This window comes from Somniosus microcephalus, chromosome 30, assembly GCF_052327205.1.
Source record: "Somniosus microcephalus isolate GS21.2 chromosome 30, FLI_Smic_1.0, whole genome shotgun sequence".
NCBI lineage: Eukaryota > Metazoa > Chordata > Chondrichthyes > Squaliformes > Somniosidae > Somniosus > Somniosus microcephalus.
In genome coordinates, this window is record NC_141016.1 from 18,668,145 (window position 1) to 18,691,338 (window position 23,194).

The 23,194-nt window shown below is 47.9% G+C and overlaps 1 protein-coding gene across 8 annotated transcripts in view; it reads left to right on the forward strand.

Moving 5' to 3' along the window:
• The window catches only part of tacc1 (transforming, acidic coiled-coil containing protein 1), a 232,938-nt gene extending 210,080 nt beyond the window's left edge, over nt 1-22,858 (forward strand). For 4 of the 8 annotated variants that reach the window (XM_085971170.1, XM_085971167.1, XM_085971162.1 and 1 more), the window contains 6 exons: nt 1,478-1,621; nt 4,938-5,014; nt 14,084-14,127; nt 16,301-16,461; nt 16,610-16,716; nt 22,024-22,858. In XM_085971170.1, the coding sequence (XP_085827296.1) occupies nt 1,478-1,621; nt 4,938-5,014; nt 14,084-14,127; nt 16,301-16,461; nt 16,610-16,716; nt 22,024-22,225 (735 nt within the window). In that variant the 3' untranslated portion in view covers nt 22,226-22,858. Of the gene's footprint in view, nt 1-1,477; nt 1,622-4,937; nt 5,015-14,083; nt 14,128-16,300; nt 16,462-16,609; nt 16,717-19,458; nt 19,580-20,640 lie in introns of all 8 variants that reach the window. The other 4 variants (XM_085971164.1, XM_085971166.1, XR_015074252.1 and 1 more) reach the window with 3 other exon arrangements.
• The last annotated feature ends 336 nt before the right edge of the window (nt 22,859-23,194 follow it).

Below are 23,194 nucleotides of genomic sequence, written 5' to 3' on the forward strand. Positions count from 1 at the left end.
TTTCAATTTCCCAAGCTGGCTTTCCCTTTTGAAATGTGTTGCAATAGTACGTAGATACATAGAAGATAGGAGCAGGAGTAGGCCATTCGGCCCTTCGAGCCTGATCCGCCATTTAATGAGATCATGGCTGATCATCCAAATTCAGTACCCTCTAATGCAGATTAAAGGTTCAGGGCTTCATCAAGTTGAGTAAGAGGGCCAGAGAGATATGCAAGAAATCTTCAGCGCCACTGCTGTTTGATAGCCAACATTCTACACCCTTGAGTTCTATTGCAGTATATTTCATTCTATGCCAAAATATTAAAGATAGATCAACTGGTATGGATTATATGAAAATACTGGATTCTTTTTGTTAAATGTTTGCTACTTATAGGGTCGCCATCTCTGGTTGAATGTATTCCTGAAGGTTTTATCACGTGACCTCCTGCCGCCAGCTGCCCCACCCCCAGGCTCGCGCCATTGGTCGCCCAACACGTCCATCCTCACGGCACACCGCCAATCAGAAAGCAGAAAGACTCATTACCCGATTGGATGATCCTTGACCATCAGCCGTGGCTTCATGGGTGACACACTCGCCTCTGAGTCAGAAGATTGTGGGTTCAAGTCCCACTCCAGGCACATAAAGCTAGGCTGACACTCCAGTGCAGTGCTGAGGGAGCCCCGCACTGTCGGAGGTGTGGTCTTTCAGATGAGACATTAAATCGAGGCCCCGTCTGCTCTCTCGGGTGGATATAAAAGATCCCATGGCACTATTTCGAAGAAGAGCAGGGGAGTTATCCCCGGTATCCTGGCCAATATTTGTCCCTCAATCAAAAAAACAGATTATCTGGTCATTATCACATTGCTGTTTGTGGAAATTGGCTGCCATGTTTCCCACATTACAACAGTGTCTCTACTTCGAAAGTACTTCATTGGGTTGTAAAGCGTTTTGAGACGTCTGGTGGTCGTGAAAGGTGCTATATAAATGCAAGTCTTTCAATCAAACAACCTGATGTAATAAAACTCACTACGCACTTGGTTTGAGTATAAAGCAAGGCTTTAATCAACTTGTTTCAGAACATGGAGGTCTAGTTGTACTTCACTAGTTCCTTGTCTTACAAAATGTCCCTGAAAAGCTGGGCCCACACCCGAGTATTTATACTCCTTGGACGGCGCCACCACCTGGCCGTCCAGCGTTATTTCATGAGTAGTTCCTTGATGATGATGAGATTTATAACACAACCTTTTTAACCAAGTCCAATGTTTTTATAACGAATAAAAAAGAAAATGTAAAAAAAAACAATTAAAAAAAAAAAGTCCCCATATGATTTTCCTCCAGGGTTGCTGGCAGCAGTGTCCTAATCTTCAATTCCGAGAGTCTCCAGGCTAATCCCGCAGGGTTGGCAATCCTAGCGGCTGACAAAACACATCGGCCAAGGTGAGCACTGAGGTTGAAAAAAGAGGTATGATAAGTAACGACTGGGTTTTGTTCCTGCAGCAGGTCTCAGCGCCTGGGGTGTGCAGCAGTGAAAGCGTACTCTCTTTTAAAGCACTTCTGAGTGAGATGGATGGCTCGGTGGGCGATGAGCTGAACGACATCCAGGCAGACAAGACAGCCGTCCTGAGTTTAATCAGAGAAGAGGTAATGCTGAAGCAATTGTACCCCCCGTCCCAGTAAGAAAATACTGATTACTTTGGCTCTAATAATAAGTCCACTGGCATCAACCGTTCTCCCATTGTGATTCATGATTGGTGAGTGAGCCAACATCGAGAAGCAAACTCATTTGTTTTTAAATGGAGTCTTAAAAGTCATTCTACAACAACAACAACTTGTATTTATATAGCGCCTTTAACGTAGTAAAACATCCCAAGGTGCTTCACAGGAAGAAAATTTGACACCGAGCCACATAAGGAGAAATTAGGGCAGGTGACCAAAAGCTTGGTCAAAGAGGTAGGTTTTAAGGAGCGTCTTAAAGGAGGAAAGAGAGGTAGCGAGGCGGAGAGGTTTAGGCAGGTAACTCCAGAGCTTAGGACCTAGGCAACAGAAGGCACGGCCACCAATGGTTGAGCGATTATAATCAGGGATGCTCAAGAGGGCAGAATTAGAGGAGCGCAGATATCTCGGTGGGGGGGTTGTGGGGCTGAAGGAGATTACAGAGATAGGGAGGGGTGAGGCCATGGAGGGATTTGAAAACAAGGATGAGAATTTTGAAATCGAGGCGCTGCTTAACCGGGAGCCAATGTAGGTCAGCGAGCACAGCGGGTGATGGGCGAACGGGACTTGGTGCGAGTTAGGACACGGGCTGCCGAGTTTTGGATGTTCGGTGGAGTTTCAGATTTTTCAGGGGGCGAGTCTCAGTTTGATTCTTCTAAAGCCCGACCACTTTCTGACTGAAGTGCGTGGTCACGCGGCGCTCCACTGCGAACCCAAAATTTACAAGTCACCATTACAGCTGTCCCTTAATTTAATTCCTCGAGGTTTTTAAAATTGCACCAATTTGTTCTTGCTGAGATCCTAGACACACACAAACAATTGTAAGTTTCAGTTACATCCTGCTGATCTCAGTTTGGATATTATAATTATGTCTCAGTGCTACTGTCAGAGGGATGGAACAATCAGGAAAGCTTCTTGTTCTCCATTATGTATCCAATTATTTGTTGTAAAGTGGAAATGGTGTATCATCTGCTTTGTCTTGAGCAGTAGCAAGTATACTTCATCTGCTGCTGAAATCCTCACCCATGCCTTTGTTACCTCTAGACTCGACTATTCCAACGCACTCCTCGCCGCCCTCCACCTTACACACTCTGTAAACTTGAGCTCACCCAAAACTCGGCTGCCCGTGTCCTAACTCGCACCAAGTCCCGTGCACCCATCGCCCCTGTGCTCGCTGACCCACACTGGTTCCTGGTCCAGCAACGCCTCGATTTTAAAATTCTCATCCTTGTTTTCAGATCCCTCCGTGGCCTCGCCCACTCCCTATCTCTGTAACCTCCTCCAGCCCCACAACCCTCCGAGATCTCTGCGTTCCTCCAATTCTGCCCTATTGAGCATTCCCGATTTTAATCGCTCCGCCATTGGTGGCCGTGTCTTCAGCTACCTAGGCCCTAAGCTCTGGAGTTCCCTGCCTAAATCTCTCCGCCTCTCTACCTCTCTTTCCTCTTTTAAGACGCTCTTGAAAACCCACCTCTTTGACCAAGCTTTTGGTCTTCTCCCCTAATACCTCTTCATGTGGCTCGGTGTCAAATTTTGTTTGATAACGCTCCTGTGGAGCACCTTGGGACGTTTTACTACATTAAAGGCGCTATATAAATACAAGTTGTTGTTGCTACGTCTGTAAGTTGTAGATATGTCACAAAGGGACAATTTTGTTCCTGCACCCACAATCTGGCCTGTAATCCAACCATATTTTATCAACAACTGCCTTTCTTATCACTTGCAGGGGGGGGGGGAAATTGGCTCGCGCCTCCTTTGAGGGAGTGCCGGGCTGACCAATCGCGGCCGGCATCCTGCAGGAGGAGGCAAAAAGGGGGCAGGTGCTGGCAGACGGCCCAAAAAAGAATGACCTCCCGGCACCTGCCCTTTAATTATCGCTGCAAAAACGCCACCCTGACCTTGTCGGACATGGCGTCCGGCAGTAGGTCAGGGGGCGCGAGCCAAGTTTGTGGCCGGGGCACGAGCGGGGCGCTGTGCACGGCGATAACATCATCGTTGGAGGCACAGCGCCGCCGCTAACCTCCTGCTTAATTTCACGGGAGGCGTTAGCGGCTTCGCGGGAGGCGTTAGCGGCGTCGCGCCCGGGCGCTAGGTGCTTTGCGCCCCTTTGGGGTGTTAACGGGAGGCGCAAATCAACCGAATTTTTCCCCCTTGGCTTTTGATTTAATTTTGAAGTTTCTTTTTACCCCAAGTGTCCTCTTTCGGTCTCTCCACTCCTGCACCTTCTCCACATGAAACTGTAGAGCGTGGTCGAGTACCCAGGCCTCCACCAACGCTGCGGTATAACCAGCACGTGTGTGTGTTAGAGTGGGTCAGGGTGGCTGGCCCTCCAATATTCCGGGGGGATGGGGGGAGGCGGAGAGGGGGAGGCGGAGGGGAGGGGAGGCAGGTGGTCCATGCTCGACACATTCCAGTGATGGTAGACGTGAGCTCAGGGTTTCAGGTACGGTAGCATAATGGTTATCTTACTGGGCCTAGTAATCCAGAGGCCTGGACTAATTATTTGCGAGTCACGAGTTCAAATCCCACCACGGCAGCTGGGGAATTTAAATTCAGTTAATTAAATAAATCTGGTATGAATAAAAAAACATAGCACCAGTAATGGTGACTATGAAACTATCGGATTGTCTTAAAAACCCGCGTGGTTCACTAATGTCCTTTAGGGAAGGAAATCTGCTGTCCTTACGCGGTCTGGCCTATATGTGACTCCAGACCCACAGCAATGTGGTTGACTCTTAACCGCCCCTCTGAAATGGCCTAGCAAGCCACTCAGTGTAAATTGCACATATGCCAAAAATGGACAATTTTGTTCCTACTCCCACAGCCTGGCCTGTAATCCAATCTTCCTTTATGTACAGCCGCCTTCCTTCTCTCCTGGTCTTTGATTTTGGTTTTGAAGTTTCTTTTTACTGCAAGTGCCTTCTCTCGGCCTCCACTTGAGACTGTAGAGGGTGGCCGAGTACCCAGGCCTCCACCAACGCTGCGGTATAACCAGCGCGTGTGTGTTAGAGTGGGCCAGGGTGGCTGTCCCTCCAATATTCCGGGGAGGGGGAGGGGGAGGCGGAGAGGGGGAGGGGAGGCAGGTGGTCCGTGCTCGACACATTCCAGTGACGGTAGACGTGAGATCAGGAACTGAGGGGCATTGGGGAATTGCTGTTGGGAAGCTGCGAGCTGTGCCTCGGCAGCACCGTGTTAGATCACCTGCAATACATTGCGCCAATGGCAAATTTTATCTTCGTTACAGATTGTGGCTAAGGAAATAGAAGCAAATCAATGGAAGCAAAAATATGAAGAGAGTAGACAAGAAGTCATTGAAATGAGGTACAACTTTACAGTTTAACCCCTTTTAAAAAGAAAATGTATTTGATTTCAAGTTTTTTCTGACAACTGAGATGCAGAATGTGCTTGATTCAGAATTTCTTGGATTCTTATTTCCGGAGATCGCAGTGCTTGTTAAAGGCACTGTGTTATGGAAAAAGAAATGTTTGGGAAAACGGTTTTCATTTATCTATAAAGGCACGTTTGACCCTGATTTCTGTGGGTCGCGTTCCTCATAGGCGGATTCAGAGGTTGAACGGTCTGGGTGGATCAGGTGACAAGGGCATGAGAGGATAGGGGAACACTGGAATAACTCTGTAGATTAGGGTACACGGCACTTGCAGGGCACCAACGTCAGTGTTCTCGCTCAGGCCAACATCCCCAGCATCGAAGCTTTGAACACGCTCGATCAGCTCCGATGGACGGGCCACATCGTCCGCATGCCCGATACGAGACTCCCTAAACAAGCGCTCTACTCGGAGCTCCGACACGGCAAGAGAGCCCCAGGTGGGCAGAGGAAACGCTTCAAGGACACCTTCAAAGCCTCCTTGGAAAAAATGCAACGTCCCCACCGACACCTGGGAATCCCTGGCCCAAGACCGCACAAAGTGGAGGAGAAGCATCCGGGAAGGTGCCAAACACCTCGAGTCTCTTCGCCGGGAGCAAGCGGAAGCCAAGTGCAAACAGCGGAAGGAACGCATGTCAACCCAAGCACCCCACCCACCCGCCCCTTCAACCACCGTCTGCCCCACCTGTGACAGAGACTTTAGGTCCCGCATTGCACTGTACAAAACGCTGGAATACTGCGTGCAGTTCTAGTCGCCACACTATAGGAAGGATGTGATTGCATTGGAGAGGGTGCAGAGGAGATTCACCAGGATGTTACCTGGGCTGGAGCGCTTCAGCTATGAAGAGAGACTGAACAGGCTGGGGTTGTTTTCCTTAGAGCAGAGAAGGCTGAGGGGGGACCTGATTGAGGTGTACAAAATTATGAGGGGCAGAGATAGGGTAGATAGAAAGGAACTTTTCCCCTTAGTAGAGGGGTCAATAACCAGGGGGCATAGTTTCAAGGTAAGGGGCAGGAGGTTTAGAGGGGATTTGAGGAAAAACATTTTCACCCAGAGGGTGGTTGGAATCTGGAACTCACTGCCTGAAAGGGTGGTAGAGGCAGGAACCCTCACAACATTCAAGAAGCATTTCGATGAGCACTTGAAACGCCATAGCATACAAGGCTACGGACCAAGTGCTGGAAAATGGGATTAGAATAGATAGGACTTGATGGCCGGCGCGGACACGATGGGCCAAAGGGCCTCTTTCTGTGTTGTATAACTCTATGGCCTAGAAATTCGGTTGGTAGCGCCAGCGATTAGCGCTTAAAGAGCCAGAGAATTGGGGCGTTACCCAATTTTCGGGCAGGCGCAGTGAATATAGCGCCACCTCCCATATTGAGTATCCTTTTAGCGCCGGCGCTAACTCTTTGCGCTCGCCCGCAGGCGCAGGCAGATCATGACATCATTTCAGTGTGCAACGCCTTTTTGGCGCCCCGGACTGGACATTCGGTGGCGCCCGCATCCTTTCCGCCTGGCGCTATTAGTGACAGTTGGATGGAGCGTTCCCAGGCCCTTCTCGGACTCGGGGGGCGCTATTTAAAGGGAACAGCACTAGTATAAAAGCTGCAGCCATTTGGGCTGGCCATTCTGATCATTGCTGGAGAGAGTTGCTGACCTTCTGTTGGACAGTACTTTTCTCATTGAGCCTTTGGAGGCACTGGCACTGGCAGCTTGAGGGCCCGGCTCCCGAGCTGGTGATGCAGCATCTGAAAGCAGGGAGGTGGAAGAGTGGCTTTAGCAAAAGGACAGCTTGGCAGCAAGGGATGCCAGATTGCGGCAAGGCTCTGACATGGGTCCACAGTGAGAAAGCATGCTGGCGGGGGGAACAAGTGGAAGGAGACAGTTGTAAAAGGTGAGAACCTTACCATCGCTGTCGACAATGGGGTCGGCAGATGCAGTGGTTACAGGACCACTCAGACGTCCTCCAAGAATCTGGTGGACTCTGTCCTCGAGATCCTTGAGAGAGACCACTTGTGGAGGTCATCCACCGGTGCGAAGCTGGTCTTTGCCAATCCTCGCCAGCTTGGACTGCAGGGGAAAGGAGGGGAAGTTATGTTACCTGATGCCCTGAGTGATCATCTCATGCCCCCCATGGTGGAAGAGCCCTTACATGATGCCCTGAGTGATCATCTCATGCCCCCCATGGTGCAAGAGCCCTTACATGACGCCTTGAGTCAAATGTGCATGTGTGTGCCCAGAAAGGGCCATGGGTGCTTGCTGGCAGATGGCCAATGGGGCACAGGCCACCCTGTAGCCATAAAGTCAGGTGCAAATGAAGGGATGCAGAAGTTTGCTGAAACAACACCCACCCTCACGACCCGAGTGAGGTCGTTGAATTTCTTTCTGCATTGGACAGGGCTCCTGGTCACCATGCTGCTGGAGTTGACCCTCTGGCATACATCCCTCCAAGCTCGTCGGTAGTCCTTATGATTCGGCCTCGTGCCATTGTCTGGGTAGAGAACATCTCGCCGGTGCTCCACTGCGGCCACCAATTGCTCCAGAGCCTCATTGGTGAAGCGCTCTGCTCTCTCTCTCACCTTCTCCATCTGGTCCAAGTTTTTAGCGCCAGAGAAGGGCCTGCGCCAATTCTGAGGCCTACAAGGCGCAGAGTGTGGATGCTGAGGCTGACTGACCCACCCCTTTAAGAGCTGGCCGGCGCCTGGCAGTCTCGTGGTCATCGGTAATTGAGAGCATCTGCGCTGCGCCCGTCCGCTCCGATATTGGGTTGCGCCGGAAGTTTAGCGCCTTAGGAGTCCCGTGTAATGCCTGAATTCGCGCCTCAATCACCTTTAGGGGCGATGCAACCCAATATCGCGCCAGGTGGCGATAAGTTGCGTCTGACTATAAACTTTGCGCAGCGCCAATTCTAACGCCCCAAGCGGGGCTATACCCAATTTCTAGGCCTATGACTCTATGCACTCATCGGTCACCTGAGAACTCATTTCTAGTGTAGAAGCAAGTCATCCTCGGTTCTGAGGGACTGCCTGAGAGAGAGAGAGAGAGAGAGAGAGAGACTTGCAGGGTGAATATGTTTTGGGTCCAAGGTACAGGAGCTGCAGATCTGCGTCGGTGCAAATCAGGCCAATGGCAGGAGTGCTGAAGCTGCTGAGACCCTGAAGGTTTAATCGAACGATCCAATATCTCTTGTTTTGACTGGTTTGGCACAAATCCTTGGCAAACTGAGAAAGAATACGATGTTCGTCCGCAATCTCGTAAACAGAAACAGCCCAGGAGTTGTCGGTTGCCTAGTGAGCGCCCAATTCAAATATAAACAGAATTATTTTGGCTGATTTTCGCAGCATTAGTATCATGGGGATTATATCAGTCAGAACGTCTGAGCCCATATAAGGTTACGTGTTTAGATGCAGATGAGATTTTGTTGTTGTTTGTCGCAAGTAGTCCAGACAAAAAGAGTTAGGCCATAAAACTAAATGTAAACCAAACGCCAAGTTAGCAGCGATTTAAAATGATTTCATTTGGTGGGGGGAAAAAAATCCCAAATGAAATAGTGCGAAGACCCAAAATTTACAGATTCAAAAGTATTGCATTGGCCAAGTGACCAAGGTTATTCTAGTTATTCGAAGAGTCACTTGGATCTTGCAGTCGGTTTTCTCAGGTTTGTCAGCGCTGGGTATGGGATGATAGTGATAGTGAACATAACCTGGCGATCGAAAAAGGTAGACACAGGCAGACCCGGCTACCAAGAGAGGACAGGATATGCTCTCACTGCAGTCAGGGAGTGGTGGAGACAGAGATGCACTTCCTCACAGCTTGTAGAAAATATCAGGGCATAAGGGAGAATTTCTACCCAAAATTCACAAAAATATGCCCGGAATTCAGAAATTTGAATGACGACCAAAAACTCCCATACCTACTAGGGGAAGAGAGAAATTGCGTAACACTAGCGGCACACTATGTTACAGCTTGCCATAAACAGAGGGACAACCACTAAATATAAGAAAAGAGTATATATAAATTATATGAAAGTATATTTATACACTCAGGGATATATCTGTTTATACACTGTATGGATAGATCCGTATTTTTGTGAACAAACATGAATGTTTTCCGATGCTTTGGCAACATAAGATGTAACTTGTCATGCCAATAAAGCGATTTGAATTGAATTGAATAGTGAGCGCATCACCCTGTACATCGGCTGAGATAGATACAGACTGTTTGCAGGGAAATGGTTAAGACTGTGAGCACACACAACACTAAAAAAAAACCTTGGGGAAAGTTCAAGCTGGAGCAGAAGAATCAGCAAATGCAGGAAGAACCAGACCCGAGCATGGACTTTGAGCACAGCCTACGCCTGCCTGCCTGCCACAGTCAGCTACAAGTGGCAAATGCAACTGGTCCGTGATGGGGTTAATTTCTGATCCTGGGCTCCCAACACGGAGGCCATGCTTGAGGAGGGAGCGTAGCTCGGAGATGGGGGCCCCATTTCTACAGCTCACACACCCTGTGAGTGCGGGATCACGGAATTAGCCACAATATGTTAAAGGACATGCTGCAGAGGTCTCGATAGTAAAAAGCACCGCCCCCACAACCCACCATCACGGCGGGAGGAGGCCGAGGGTGGTGGGGGGGGGGTGGAGGGGTTAAACCCTAAAAAAAACGGGGAATGCATCCCCAATGTGCCGTGTACGCACCCGTTGCCATTTGTACGCCGGCGGGTAGCGAGGCGTGCGGGTGTCCCGTTTTGGAGAGGTGGGGCACTTCATTAACATAATTAAATCGGGCTCCCACAGTGCAGTTGGGAGCCTGATTTAAATTTAACTGCTTCCGGCCGGGTTTCCCAGGCCTCGGGAAACCCGGCAGCAAAAGGGAGGTGGGAGTTAAGGTTAATGCCCTTTATAGCACACCTTGTGGGCCAGGAGGAGCAGGAGTGCTTCCTCCCCCCACCTGCTCCCCACCCCCCCCCGGGCTCCTCAAGGAATCCTTTGGCCTCCCTTCTACCGATCGCGATCTCTCTCCCCCCACCACGATGGGTGACCTCCCCCCTCCCCACCCCCAATCCCATATCTGCAGCCTGCCCCACGATCACAATTACCGGGGACCATCCCCAAGGAAGAAAAAAATTATAATGAGGTCCTGCCGTTAAATTTGGCAGGACCTCCGCATCCCTGGACTCGCCAGGTTTCCCCCACAACCCCCCGCACTACCGTGTTCCCCCGCAAATATCGGGGCCTGAAACTTGACAAAGCAATAGACAGATCACACTTGTCTTAAATTTTGAACATCGTGCCAATGAACAGAATGGAAGGCAATGGAAGGCAATAAGGTAACAGAGAGGGTTGATGAGGGCAATGCGGTTGATGTGGTGTACATGGACTTCCAAAAGGCATTTGATAAAGTGCCACATAATAGGCTTGCCAGCAAAGTTGAAGCCCATGGAATAAAAGGGACAGTGGCAGCCTGGATACGGAATTGGCTAAGTGGCAGGAAACAGAGAGTAGTGGTGAACAGTTGTTTATCGGACTGGAGGAAGGTAGACAGCGGCGTTCCCCAGGGGTCGGTACTAGGACCACTGCTTTTCTTGAGATATGTTAATGAGTTAGACTTGGGTGAGCAGGGCACAATTTCTAAATTTGCAGGTGACACAAAACTTGGAAGTATAGTGAACAGTGAGGAGGAGAGTGATAGACTTCAAGAGGACATAGACAGGCTGGTGGAATGGGCGGACACGTGGCAGATGAAATTTAACGCAGAAAAGTGCGAAATTATACATTTTGGTAAGAAGAATGAGGAGAGGCAATATAAACTAAAGGGTACAATTCTAAAGAGGGTGCAGGAACAGAGAGACCTGGGGGCATTTGTGCACAACTCATTGAAGGTGGCAGGGCAGGTTGAGAAAGTGGTTAAAAAAGCTTACAGGATCCTGGGCTTCATAAATAGAGGCATAGAGTACAAAAACAAGGAAGTTATGGTGAACCTTTATAAAATGCTGGTTCGGCCTCAACTGGAGTATTGTGTCCAATTCTGGGCACCGCACTTTAGGAAGGATGTGAAGGCCTAAGAGAGGGTGCAGAAAAGATTTACAGCAATGGTTCCAGGGATGAGGGACTTCAGTTACGTGGATAGACTGGACAAGCTGGGGTTGTTTTCCTTAGAGCAGAGAAGGTTGAGAGGAGATTTGATAGAGGTGTTCAAAATCATGAGAGGTCTAGACAGAGTAGAGAGAGAGAAACTGTTCCCATTGGCGGAAGGGTCGAGAACCAGAGGACACAGATTTAAGGTGATTGGCAGAAGAACCAAAGGCGACATGAGGAAAAACGTTTTTACGCAGTAAGTGGTTAGGATCTGGAATGCACTGCCTGAAAGGGTGGTGGAGGCAGACTCAATCACGGCTTTCAAAAGGGAATTGGATAAATACCTAAAGGAAATAAATTTGCAGGGCTACGGGGAAAAGACGGGAGGAGTGGGACTAGCTGAAGTGCTGTTGTAGAGAGCCGGCACGGGCTCGACGGGCCGAATGGCCTCCTTCTGTGCTGTAACCATTCTATGATTCTATGAATAAGGACAGTGTTAGACCTTAGATAATTGGTCTAGAAAGTCATATTGAGAGAGTCCAACCCAATCTCCTGGAAGATTGAAGAGAAACTTGAAATAACAACAGAAAATGCTGGAAAAACTCAGCAGGCCAGGCAACATCCATGGAGAGAAAAAAGAGTCAACGTTTCGGGTCAAAACTCTTTGTCAAGACTGGAAAAGCACAGGAAATGAAATAGATTAAAAGGCCGGGCTGGGAGAGAACAAACGAGGTTGAAGAGCCAAACGGAGATCCCGTCGAAGAGAAGAGCAGACTTCAAACAATATGACATCAGACAGCTGTGAACAAGTTCCTTAAACACCAAGCAGCGTTGAGTCGAGCAATAGAACAATGTATTTCGGAACCTTTAGGCTGTATGGAGCAACGACGACGTGGAAGTAAAACAGGGTGAAATGGAACCTATCAAAAGTTTTAGGAATCAGAACACTGACGTTTTCCTCGAAGCCTGTGAATGAAGCACAGACAGAGCTTTAGATTGCCATTCATAGAGGCATAGAGTACAAAAGCAAGGAAGTTATGTTAAATTCTGGTTCGGCCTCAACTGGAGTATTGTGTCCCAGTCTGCATGTCTGCCATTTGTGCATTTGAGGATATTATTGAATGAACCCTTTGTTACACACATTTTACTACCTCAATTTATCTGGGTCAGATATATGGATTCAATAAGCTACCATCTCATATTAATGACTTCAAAATGGGGGAGGGCCGAGGCCTCATTAACTCACCTTATGCGACTCAATCCGATTAGAAGTATAAATCTGCTCAGGGTGGCACTGATGGCCCAGAAGAGAAGGGTGTGCCAGAGCAAGTTGGACTATAATACAAACACTCCGTCTCTATAAGAACCGTCTACATCTCCTAGAAACCCCTCCCCAGATCCAGCACCACCTCCATTACAGCACCAGTGCTGGTTATATCTTGCTGGCACTTCCTCTGTCTTGCTTTCCCCTGCCCCTGGCCCTTCGCCAAGGCGAGACAGACTTGATTTCAGGTCTTTGTCCAGATGTGGCCCGCAGTGACATACCGAATGACTCTTCTCGTCACTCCTCATCACGGGCTTTGCTCTACGCTCCCCTCACCCAACCAGTGCAGCTAAGATCAGGAACTCGCCATTCTGATCTTTGCTTTGCCTTTTGATTTTCCGCCGTCTTGGGCAGATCAAAGGAAGCGCGAGAGTCAACCAAGTACGAAGAAGCAGAGCTGTGAAATACCTTGGACAGCTGTTGGGATTGAGATGGGTGCAGTAGTTTGTGAAACCTCCTGCTTTTAATCTTTCTTTATGTGGCATAGTGAGAAAAATGAGGATCTAATTTCTGTGGAAAAACTATTTTTGATCTTTCTGAGTGTGGTTAACAATCACAATCCTGTTCAGAATTTGCTGCTTATGTAATGGTTACTAGAACTGAAGATTTATTCATTCTGCGAAGTGCTTTGAGCCACTTTAATGTGATGTGGCACTATAAAAACCTAAGTTTTTCCTATTAGTGATTTGCAATATTGCTTTCATGCATGCAATGCGTCGGGATAGAAAAAGAACGAGAGAGAGAATTGTTCTCTCCCTGTGTGGCTGTGGATGCTGAATCGTTGAGTGTATTCAAGGCAGAGATCAATAGATTTTTGGACTCTAGGGGAATCACGGGATATGGAGATCGGGCGGGAAAGTGGAGTTGAGGCCGAAGGTCAGCCATGATCTCATTGAATGGCGGAGCAGGCTCGAGTGGCCGAGTGGCCGACTCCTGCTCCTAAATCTTATGTTCTTGTGTTGGGGAAAATAAATGGCAGCTGTCTCGGTATGAAGGCAAGCGGGTCGGTAACCAGAGGTCACAGATTTAAGATCATTAGTGATGTAAGAAAACTACTAGGCACTTGGTCTAAGCGTTAAACAAAGCTTTAATCAACTGTTTTACAACATGGAGGTCTAGTTGTGTCCTTCACTAGTTCCTGTTAAGAATGTCCTGCGCAAGCTGGGCCCGTGCCCGAATATTTATACTCTCCCTGGACAGCGCCACCCGCAGGCTGCTCAGTATTATTTCATAAGTCTTTCTTTCATGAATGACTGTTTCATGTCAATTAGTAAAAGAACTAGTGGGAAAATGAGCAGAATTTTTTGCGCACAGAGGGTTGTTAAGATGTGGAACTCACTGCCTGAAAGGGTGGTGGAATCAGATTCCATGGGAACCTTGCTTTGCTTGCGTGAAATAACTCCGCAAATCGTGACAGTCGCAAGTGTGGCTATTCGCTCAGAAAACACTGCTGTGCGATGACATCGCACTTTGCGCGAGAAATAGTAGGAGGAAGCGGCGCGAAGATCAACGGAAGTATCAAAGGAGGTTCCTGCTCAACATGGTAAGCGGTGCTTTCCAATTATGAAACCAATTAACTGATGATTTTTTTCTCATTTTGCAGAAAAATTGTTGCCGAGTACGAAAAAACGATCGCACAGATGATAGGTATGTTTTCCATTGCTTTGTCTGATTCAGTCAGGACAGGGTTGAGCTGCTCCAACTGCTCACCCTGCATATTAATGCTTCTGCGGTCAAAGGAGTAGAGCAGCACTGCATCTTAATGAGAGGGGGCAAACGGCAGTTACTGCCCATGCTGATGTGCCACGCCGCTCTCTCTGGCAACTTGGCTGCTAACGGATAAAACATATCGCCTGTACTGGTACCCAAGTTGGTCCCTTGGTCACTGTGCGGGTAGGGGAAGCAGACGAGGGGCACTTTTGTAACGATCTCAAATTGCGATTTCCCATAAGGTTTGAGGGCAGGATAAAGAAAAACGCGCACTGAGAATGATTTCCGTTTTCCGTGGCAGCGTAGCCTTTGACCAAGGCACAAGGGGGGGGGCAAATGTCTCCTCTTCGAAGTTCAGACTTAATTCTCCACAGCTGCAAAGAGATCCTTGCTGCTTTTGAAATCCCTCTTTGACTGAGCAGGTTTGATCAGAGGAAGGCACTTTTCCTCCCGGAGATGTGTGGTTTTGCTGGCGATCTACAGTCAGAAATCGGCTGGTGCTTCTGATATGCCAGTCGGTTTATTGTTTTTATCGTGGATCTTATTTGATCCACAAACACAGAGTCCAGGTCACTAAGTTGCCTTGAATCGGCTTGGTTACAATTCGTGACCAGCGCTTCAAATAAGCACAAGGGTCTGTTGTCCCAGCACCCATTTTGTACACCATGGACATTTTCTCGCATGCAGTCTCAGATCTGCGCTTCCATGGCCAGACACTAGAGCTGAGAAATACGGCATCAAACATCACATGTTGGTGATGAAAAGTTGCATTTTGTCTCATCTACAAGCATTCCTCACAAATAGTTTTTGAACTAACTACCAAACAAAATACAAGTTACAGTGGACAAACTTGTGTCAGTTGTGGCTCAGTGGGCAGCACTCTCGCCTCTTGAATCAGAAGGTTGTGGGTTCAAATCCCACTCCAGAGACTTGAGCACAAAAACCTAAGCTGATGCTCCAGTGTAGTGCTGAGGGAGTGCTGCTCTGTCAGAGGTGCTGTTTTTTTTGGATGAGATGTGAAATTGAGGCCCCATCTGCCCTCTCAGGTGGACGTAAAAGATCCCTTTGCACAATTTTGAAGAAGAGCAGGGGAGTTATCCCCGGTGTCCTGGCCAATGTCCCTCAATCAACATCCCTAAAATACACCCAGATTATCTGCTCATTGTCACATTGCTGTTTGTGGGAGCTTGCTGTGCGCAAATTGGCTGCTGCATTTCCCACATTACAACAGTGACCACACTTCAAGAAGCACTTCATTGACTGTAAAGCGCTTTGGGACGTCCTGCGGTCGTGAAAGGCGCTATAGAAATGCAAGTCTTTTCTTTTGAAGGTTTTTTTAAAGAGTTGTTTTAAACTTCACTATAAAGTGTGCACTGTTAACATGTATTATGTGAATCACACCAATAACATGCAGGACCTGTGGCAGTTTGTACAAGGGGACGCCACCACAGTGGTTATGTTACTGGACTAGCAATCCACCACCGGCAGCTGGGAAATTTAAATTCAGTTAATTAAATAAATCTGGAACAAAAAGCTAGTATCAGTAATAGTGATTATGGAAACTATCGAATTGTTGTAAAAACCCATCTGGTTGTTTAGGGAAGGATATCTTCCGTCCATTACCTGGTCTGGCCTATATGTGACTCCAGACCCATAGCAATGTGGTTGACTCTTAACCGCCCTCCGAAATGGCCTAGCAAGACATTCAGTTGTAAAAAAAAACGCTACGACCTTCACCACACTGACTGCAGCGGTTCAAGAAGGCGGCTCAACACCACCTTCTCAAGGGCAACTAGGGATGGGCAATAAATGCTGGCCTTACCAGCGATGCCCACATTCCGGGAATGAATTTTTTTTTAAATGAGTCCATTACAATATACTGTACAACTGTGGTACTTATTTGAGGTGCAAGAGAAATATATTTTTGGCTCCTCCCCCAGCTTATCCGGTTGTCACATCAGTTCTGGAGAGTTTTGTTGTGGACTTATGGTCTGCCCAGTTTGTTGCACACAGGCATCACTAGGAATAGCAAACTAGATGTAAGTGAATTTTAAGTCTTTACCCAGCGTCAGAGTGCTTGGCGTGACCGTTCATCCATTCTTGCTCGCAGAAGACGAACTGAAGAATAAAATGGCTTCTCAGACATCCATACAACAGCTGATTATGGAGAAGGACCAGGCCCTGGCAGACCTGAATTCGGTGGAGAGGTCCTTATCAGATCTCTTCAGGAGATATGAGAACATGAAAGGGGTACTAGAAGGATTCAAAAAGGTACACATCACTTTTGTCTCTCTTAAGCATGTCATTAGTTAAAAATGTTAAAGAAACTCCCGATGGGGATATTAAAAAAAAAAAACACGCTTGCCCCCACCCCGTATGAAAAGAGTAAAGCAACTTGTTTTCTGTCTTGTGCTTGAAGAATGAAGAAGTATTGAAGAAATGTGCCCAAGATTATTTGGCTAGGGTCAAACAAGAGGAGCAGAGATACCAAGCTCTCAAACTCCATGCTGAAGAAAAGCTAGACAGGTGAGTATCTGTAGGTTGCTTATATGATATGACGTGAAAATTACTATTGGTGCAGTGTACACAACGACCTCAGATCTCTGTGATCAACACTATGATATTAATATTGGTTTGTAGGGCTGGCTGAGCAACAACTTGTATTTATGCAGCCCCTGAATGTAGAGAACCATCCCAAAGTGTTTTGCAAAGGCAAATTCAAAAACGACTCTGAGCCAAAGAAAGATAGGCGAGGTGACCAAAATCTTGGTCAAAAAAGTGGGGTGTAAGAAGGGTCTTATGAGGAGAGGGAGGTGGCGAGGCTGAATTCCAGAGCATGGGACCTAGGCGGCTAAAGGAACAGCCATCGATCGTGGGGTGAAATGAGGGGCGACACTCAAGAGACTAGAGTGTGCATGGATGGTCAGTTGTAGGGCTGGAGGACGTTACAGTGAGGACGGGTGGGATGGCCGAGTGGGACTAGGGGTGGGATAGGATGCGGGCAGCAGGGTTTTCCAGTGAGCTTTGTGGAGGCTGGTGGATGGGAGGCTGGCCAGGAGTGCAATGGAATAATTGAGTCTGGAGGTGACAAAGGTATGGGTAGATTCAGTGGCAGATAGGCTGAGGTAGGAGCAGAGTCAAGCAATGCTACGGAGATGAAAGTAGACGGTCTTTGTGATGCAGAGGATATGGGGATCGGAAGCTTAACTGAGGATTGAATGGGACACTGAAATTGTTAACAGTCTGGTTCAGCCTGAGACAGGGGGATGGAGTTATTGGTACGGGTAAGGAGATTGTGACAGAGACGAAAGACAATAGCTTCTGTCTTCCCAATGATTAGCTGGAGCAAATTATAGCTAATTCACGATTGGATGTGGAACAAGCAGTCTGGCAGTACAGAGGATTCAAGAGAGGTGATGGCGAGGTAGAGCTGGGTGTTATCAGCGTACATGTAGAAGTGGGCGCCATATCTGCAGATGATGTCACCAAGGGGCAGCATTGAGATGGGGAAGACAAGGGGGAATGCTCCTTAAAACCTACCTCTTTGACCAAGCTTTTGGTCATCTGTCCTGATATCTCATTATGTGGCTCAGTGATAAATTTTGTTTGATAAACGCTCCTGTGAAGCACCCCGGGATGTTTTGCTATGTTGAAGATGCTATATAAATGCAAGTTATTGTTGTTGCAGGACGAGTGGGCGGATGTGGCAGAGGAGAATGGGGTCCGGTAGAGCGTGATATAGTCCAGCCGTAACTGCTGATGGGTGTCTAAAGCAGATGTGCACCAGCCATGCTCAACTCTGCACCCCTGGACTTGAGGCAGTGAAGATGGGGCAATACCAGGGGGAAGAACTGAGCTGGGAGACATCAAAGATGGAGATGAGAGAGTGATTGTGCAAATCAGCGGTTGCAGAAATCTTGTGGCAAATAAAGGGCCAAAGGTTAGGCAGGTGGGAGTTTGAAAGGGCAGTTTTGCCCAAAGAGGAAGGTAAGAGGAAGTGGAGCTAGAGCAGTACAAGGAAGAGGTCAGAGACCACAGGAATAGAGAGGCCACAGGAGAAGGCAAGGTCGTGGGCTTGGCTGTGAATGCAGGTAGGAGCGTTTATGCGGAGGGAGAGGCTTAGTAAGGACAGGAGGGCGGTGAGTTCAGAGGAGAGCGGGCAAGGGGAGCTGAGATTCAGATTGAAATCAGAAAGGCTGAAGAGTTGCTCAGTGCAGAAGCCGAGGCATGAAAGCGGGGTGGATATGTCAAGGAGAAGCACTCCTTTCATCTCCGGGACTGAGAAATGAATCTAACCCAGGTAGATGAGATGGAAGTCTCCTCTTTCTAGTGGCTGGAAATAACACTCAGTCTGAACCCAGCTACAAGTAGGTCTAAGTCCACAACACAAAAGCACCCTCAGCTTTGCATTAATGAGCAGTAAGACTCAGAGAGGCCACAACGGTTACTATACTGTTCCACCCAGTACTACAATCTAAAATAACTCTCCTGTCGCTTTCAGTCTTTTCTGTCACTTCTGCATGCGTTCTTTCTCTCTGTTCCCCTTGAATCTCTAATGCTCTTGCTCGCTTTCCTCACCCTCTGCCACCAAACTTAGATTTTTACACATTCAGTGCTGGCCAGATGCATGCAGAGCTAACACGGGTCAGAGTAGAATTTAGGACAAATCAATTGCTGGAGGTAAATCTGTTTGTACAGTTACGACGTTTGAAGCATATTTTCCAATGATCATCGTGATCAGGGGGCTCAAAAGTCCAAAGTGCATAGTTTCCTCATTTTCTGCTCACTTGTGGATAAACCAACCCCAACTCCATTGGTACTTGAACTTTAAATCAATTGAGTTAGGAATTGAAACTAAAAATCTGATTCTGCTCCGCGTTGTCTGTTCTTCTGAAACGGCAAGTTCTTTTCTAAGGGAATCCAATGACCAACCACTGTCGGATCCCATTTGCCAACCCTTCCTTTACTGGGCTCACCTGGTAAACGCAGGGAAGGGCTGGGAATTATCGGGGCTGCCACATTATTGCCAACATGTTGTTGCTACAAATCTTTTCCTGAGTCCCAAGAGACTCGTCACCCGAGAAGCTCAAACCTGAGAAGATGATATGAGGAGGTATAAAGGAACTAATGGCCTGTCCCCATGACTGACTGTCATGAAGACCTCGTCGCTCATGAGGTCTTTCATGTTCAAGCGCTGTCCCATTACCAAGGCCGTGCTGCCAGTTCAGTAAAGGAAGTCCATTCAGTAACACTCATGACCAATTGCAGGGCCAACGAGGAGATTGCTCAAGTGCGGGCTAAGGCCAACGCAGAAGGAGCAGCCATGCAAGCTAGCTTACGGAAGGAACAAATGAAAGTGGATTCCATGGACAGGACAATTCAACAGAAGGTAAAGCGAACGATGTTTGGAAGCCAGAGCTCCAATGCATTATGTTACTGAGCGGTAGGGCGCCTTATGCCCCAACAATGAGTGTATTGCTGCTTTATCTCAGCCTAGCCCGTCTTTTGGATGAGATGCTAAACCGTCTGCCCTCTCGTGTGGGCGTAAAATGGCATTATTTCGAAGAAGAGCAGGGGGAGTTCTCCCCGGTGTCCTGGCCAATATTTATCCCTCGACCTACATCACTAAAAAAAAAATGAACTGGTCATTATCACATTGCTGTTTGTGGGAGCTTGCTGTGCGCTGGTCATTATCACATTGCTGTTTGTGGGAGCTTGCTGTGCGCAAGTTGGCTGCCGCGTTTCCCACATTACAACAGTGACTACACTTCAAAAAGTACTTAATTGGCTGTAAAGCGCTCTGTGATGTCCTGAAGTCTTTAAAGGCGCTATAGAAATGCAAGTCTTTTTAGCCATTATGTGAACATAGGGAGGTCCCAAGGAAGGGAAATGAAATCACAGAGCAGGTCACACGGGACTGCTCCCGTGCCCTTCTCTCAATGCTGTGCTGGGTGGGTGCGGTGTCGGGAAATTTCAAGGAGAGGAAAAGGATCATAATTCTTTATTGTTTTCCCTTCAATTTTCTCCCCGTACCGCTCCTCTCCTGAAAGGTGCTAACGATTGACCCTTTGTGGACGGTGACTATGTTCTGGTGCCTTGGCTCATGGGCATGGATTAATGAACGTTTGTGGGCTGTTCACCCCTGGGTGCCATCACAACTGATTCTGTTCTCACCCAACATCCAAGCAGGGATCCCAGCTGGGATTGGGAACTTTTTCACTCCATAGTTCAGGAATGATAAGGCTAATGACAGTACTCTCTCCACTGCGCTGGTTGAATCTGCACGGTCCAAGGTTGGGACAGGAAACCTCCTGGTGCGTGTGGCTTTGTGCCCCACCGCGGGGACTGTTTGCCCATTTAATTTTACAACTGGGGCACGAATGGCGAAAGTATCGGCGGTGATTCTAGTTTCAAACTGATTGCCAACACCATTTGTTTCTTAACTCACAGAACCAAGAGATTGAAGAGCTGACCAAGATTTGCGACGAGCTGATAGCCAAACTGGGGAAAACCGACTGAAGCCTGCCAGCCCAGTGTTGGACACTGTGCACGATACAGCTTTCTGCAGACCTCCATTCCTCAAGCACGCTGCCTTACTTTAGATATAATGCCCGAGTGCAACACCATCTGACCCCTTGAAACGGCAACGCCCAATAGTCTGCACAGCACATGTGGCTGCTGGATCTGTCTTCATGCGATGTTCACTGCACAAACAAACGAGACTGCCAAAACATTCCCGAGCCTGTAGGCGCCCAGTTACCCTGACATGTAATTTGCTCTGCCGACACTTCATCCTCATCCCTGTCGTCACCCAATCGTGTTTCCATCCTCAACTAAATATATATCATGCTTGGATGGGCCATCCAGTACATCTGTGTGTAATTGTGACATTAACCTTTTATCATCAGATGTGTTTCCTGCAACTTGCTTCAGCTGATGAGGAATCCGGACGGTGAGTTCTGACCTTTCTCGTGTTTGGTGTGTGTGTGTCGGTGCCACGATTCTCAAGGAGGAGCTCGGTTCTGAAGTGAATGCTTACACATGGCCGGGCTGTGCTTCAGTTTGAGGTCTTGACCAGTGCAGACTCTCCACAGCTCAGCTTGAACGGAACCGGCCAAACCCAGTGAGTCACTCGTGTCCTCCGACCCATTCAGTGGACCAATCCACTGGCTTGCCACTTACAAAATGGGGCACCAAACAGTGCCCACGAACATGTCCAGAATGGCTTTTTTTTTCTTCTTAAAGCAGTATGGATAATACATTTTGTGGAATATCTTATTTAAAAAGTACTGGTGGTAAACATTGCTTCTGCTTTTCAACATACTGAGGGTGCATGCACATTCATTGATGGAACTCGAGAGAGAGAGCATTGCTGCCAAGACCACTTAGGGGTTGGAGGTCCCATTCACAAAGGCACCTCCAAAACCTGATCAGAGCTCAGGGGGAGGGGGGTTTGCTTGGCCGTGATGAACCACGCCAAACTTTAACCTCGGGGTGGATCCAACCGAGTGGAAATCAGTGGAAGTTTCTCCTCCCTAGCCCTGTTGAATGTCGCCCTTTGGAGACCCACGCTGGAGCAGATCAAGGTTGTGAGTCCTATAGTTCAGACCCAAAACCAGCAGGTGCTGGGTGGGTGGGCGGGGGTGGAGATGGTAGGGGTTGGAGTGTCAGGTCTGCAGATCAGTTCGATGAGCCCTCGATCCGGATCACACGTCCTCGTGAGTATCTGTGAAGGGGGGGAAAGCGTTGCTGAAGATGGTGTGTGGGCACACCCTAAAGTATCTTAACTTATTTCTAACAGGGTTTAAAGTGAAGCAACTCATTTTTTCTCAGGACCCTCACCACGTTGATGCTCAGGGGTTTCGAGAGCCTGAGGGTTGAGATGTTGGCACACACACAGTGCCGTTACTCACTGAACACTTCAAAGGTGTCTGCAAAAAGAAAGGCGCACTTCCGCACACCAGACGGCGCAAAGCATGACCCTATTCACACTCCCACAGGTGCCATCATGTCAACAGCAGAATGGGATTTTTGAACGCACAAAAAAAAACCTCTCGACACCGAACAATTGTTTAATATTAATTAGAGAATATTTTAAGCCCTGAAACTGACATGTGCTCAAATTCTTGGTCCAGAGTCTTGTGTTTTGTCCCCCTCCCCTCCCCCACCCCGTCTCTTCCAGCTACAGCACAAGTCACTGCAGCTCGACACGACAGTAGATTTCGAAATCTTCCCCACAGATTGCGCTCAGCAATTCTGCGAAAGATCTGATTTAATTTTTCTTCTGCCTGCCTCAATAACTTTCCGATATTGTGTTCGTGCCAGTGCAAATAGGGTATTGGTGACTCAAGTACAGGTCCTTTTACTGTGTTGTTTCCACTTTGTGACTTGTCCGAATATCTCACACCGGCTCTGTCGTTCCTTTTGTTTTTAAATTGATTTTGTTTTTGCCTTGGCCACACTCAGCTGCTTTTCACTTTGAAAACCTTCACCCGCATAATTTTTATATACAGATATATTTGTCTTTTATATGTTATAGTTCAATAAAGATTTTTAAAGTTGTAACTACAAAAAAAATCTGAAAAGATATAAAATTTGAATTCCATGTACTAATATATTTTTTCCATTGTCATTGCCTGAATAAAAATTATGGTGAGTTTCACTTTCATCGGTGATATGTTCTGCATTCTTACTTTTGCATTACAGCAACAATAACTTTATATTTATTTATATAGCGCCTTTAATGTCGTAAAACGCCGCAAAGCCTTTCCACCATCTACAAGGCACAAGTCAGGAGTGTGAGGGAATACTCTCCACTTGCCTGGATGAGTGCAGCTCCAACAACACTCAAGAAGCTCGACACCATCCAGAACAAAGCAGCCCGCTTGATTGGCACCCCATTCACCACCTTAAACATTCACTCCCTCCACCACTGGCGTACCGTGGCTGCAGTGTGTACCATCGACAAGATGCACTGCAGCAACTCGCCAAGGCTTCTTCGGCA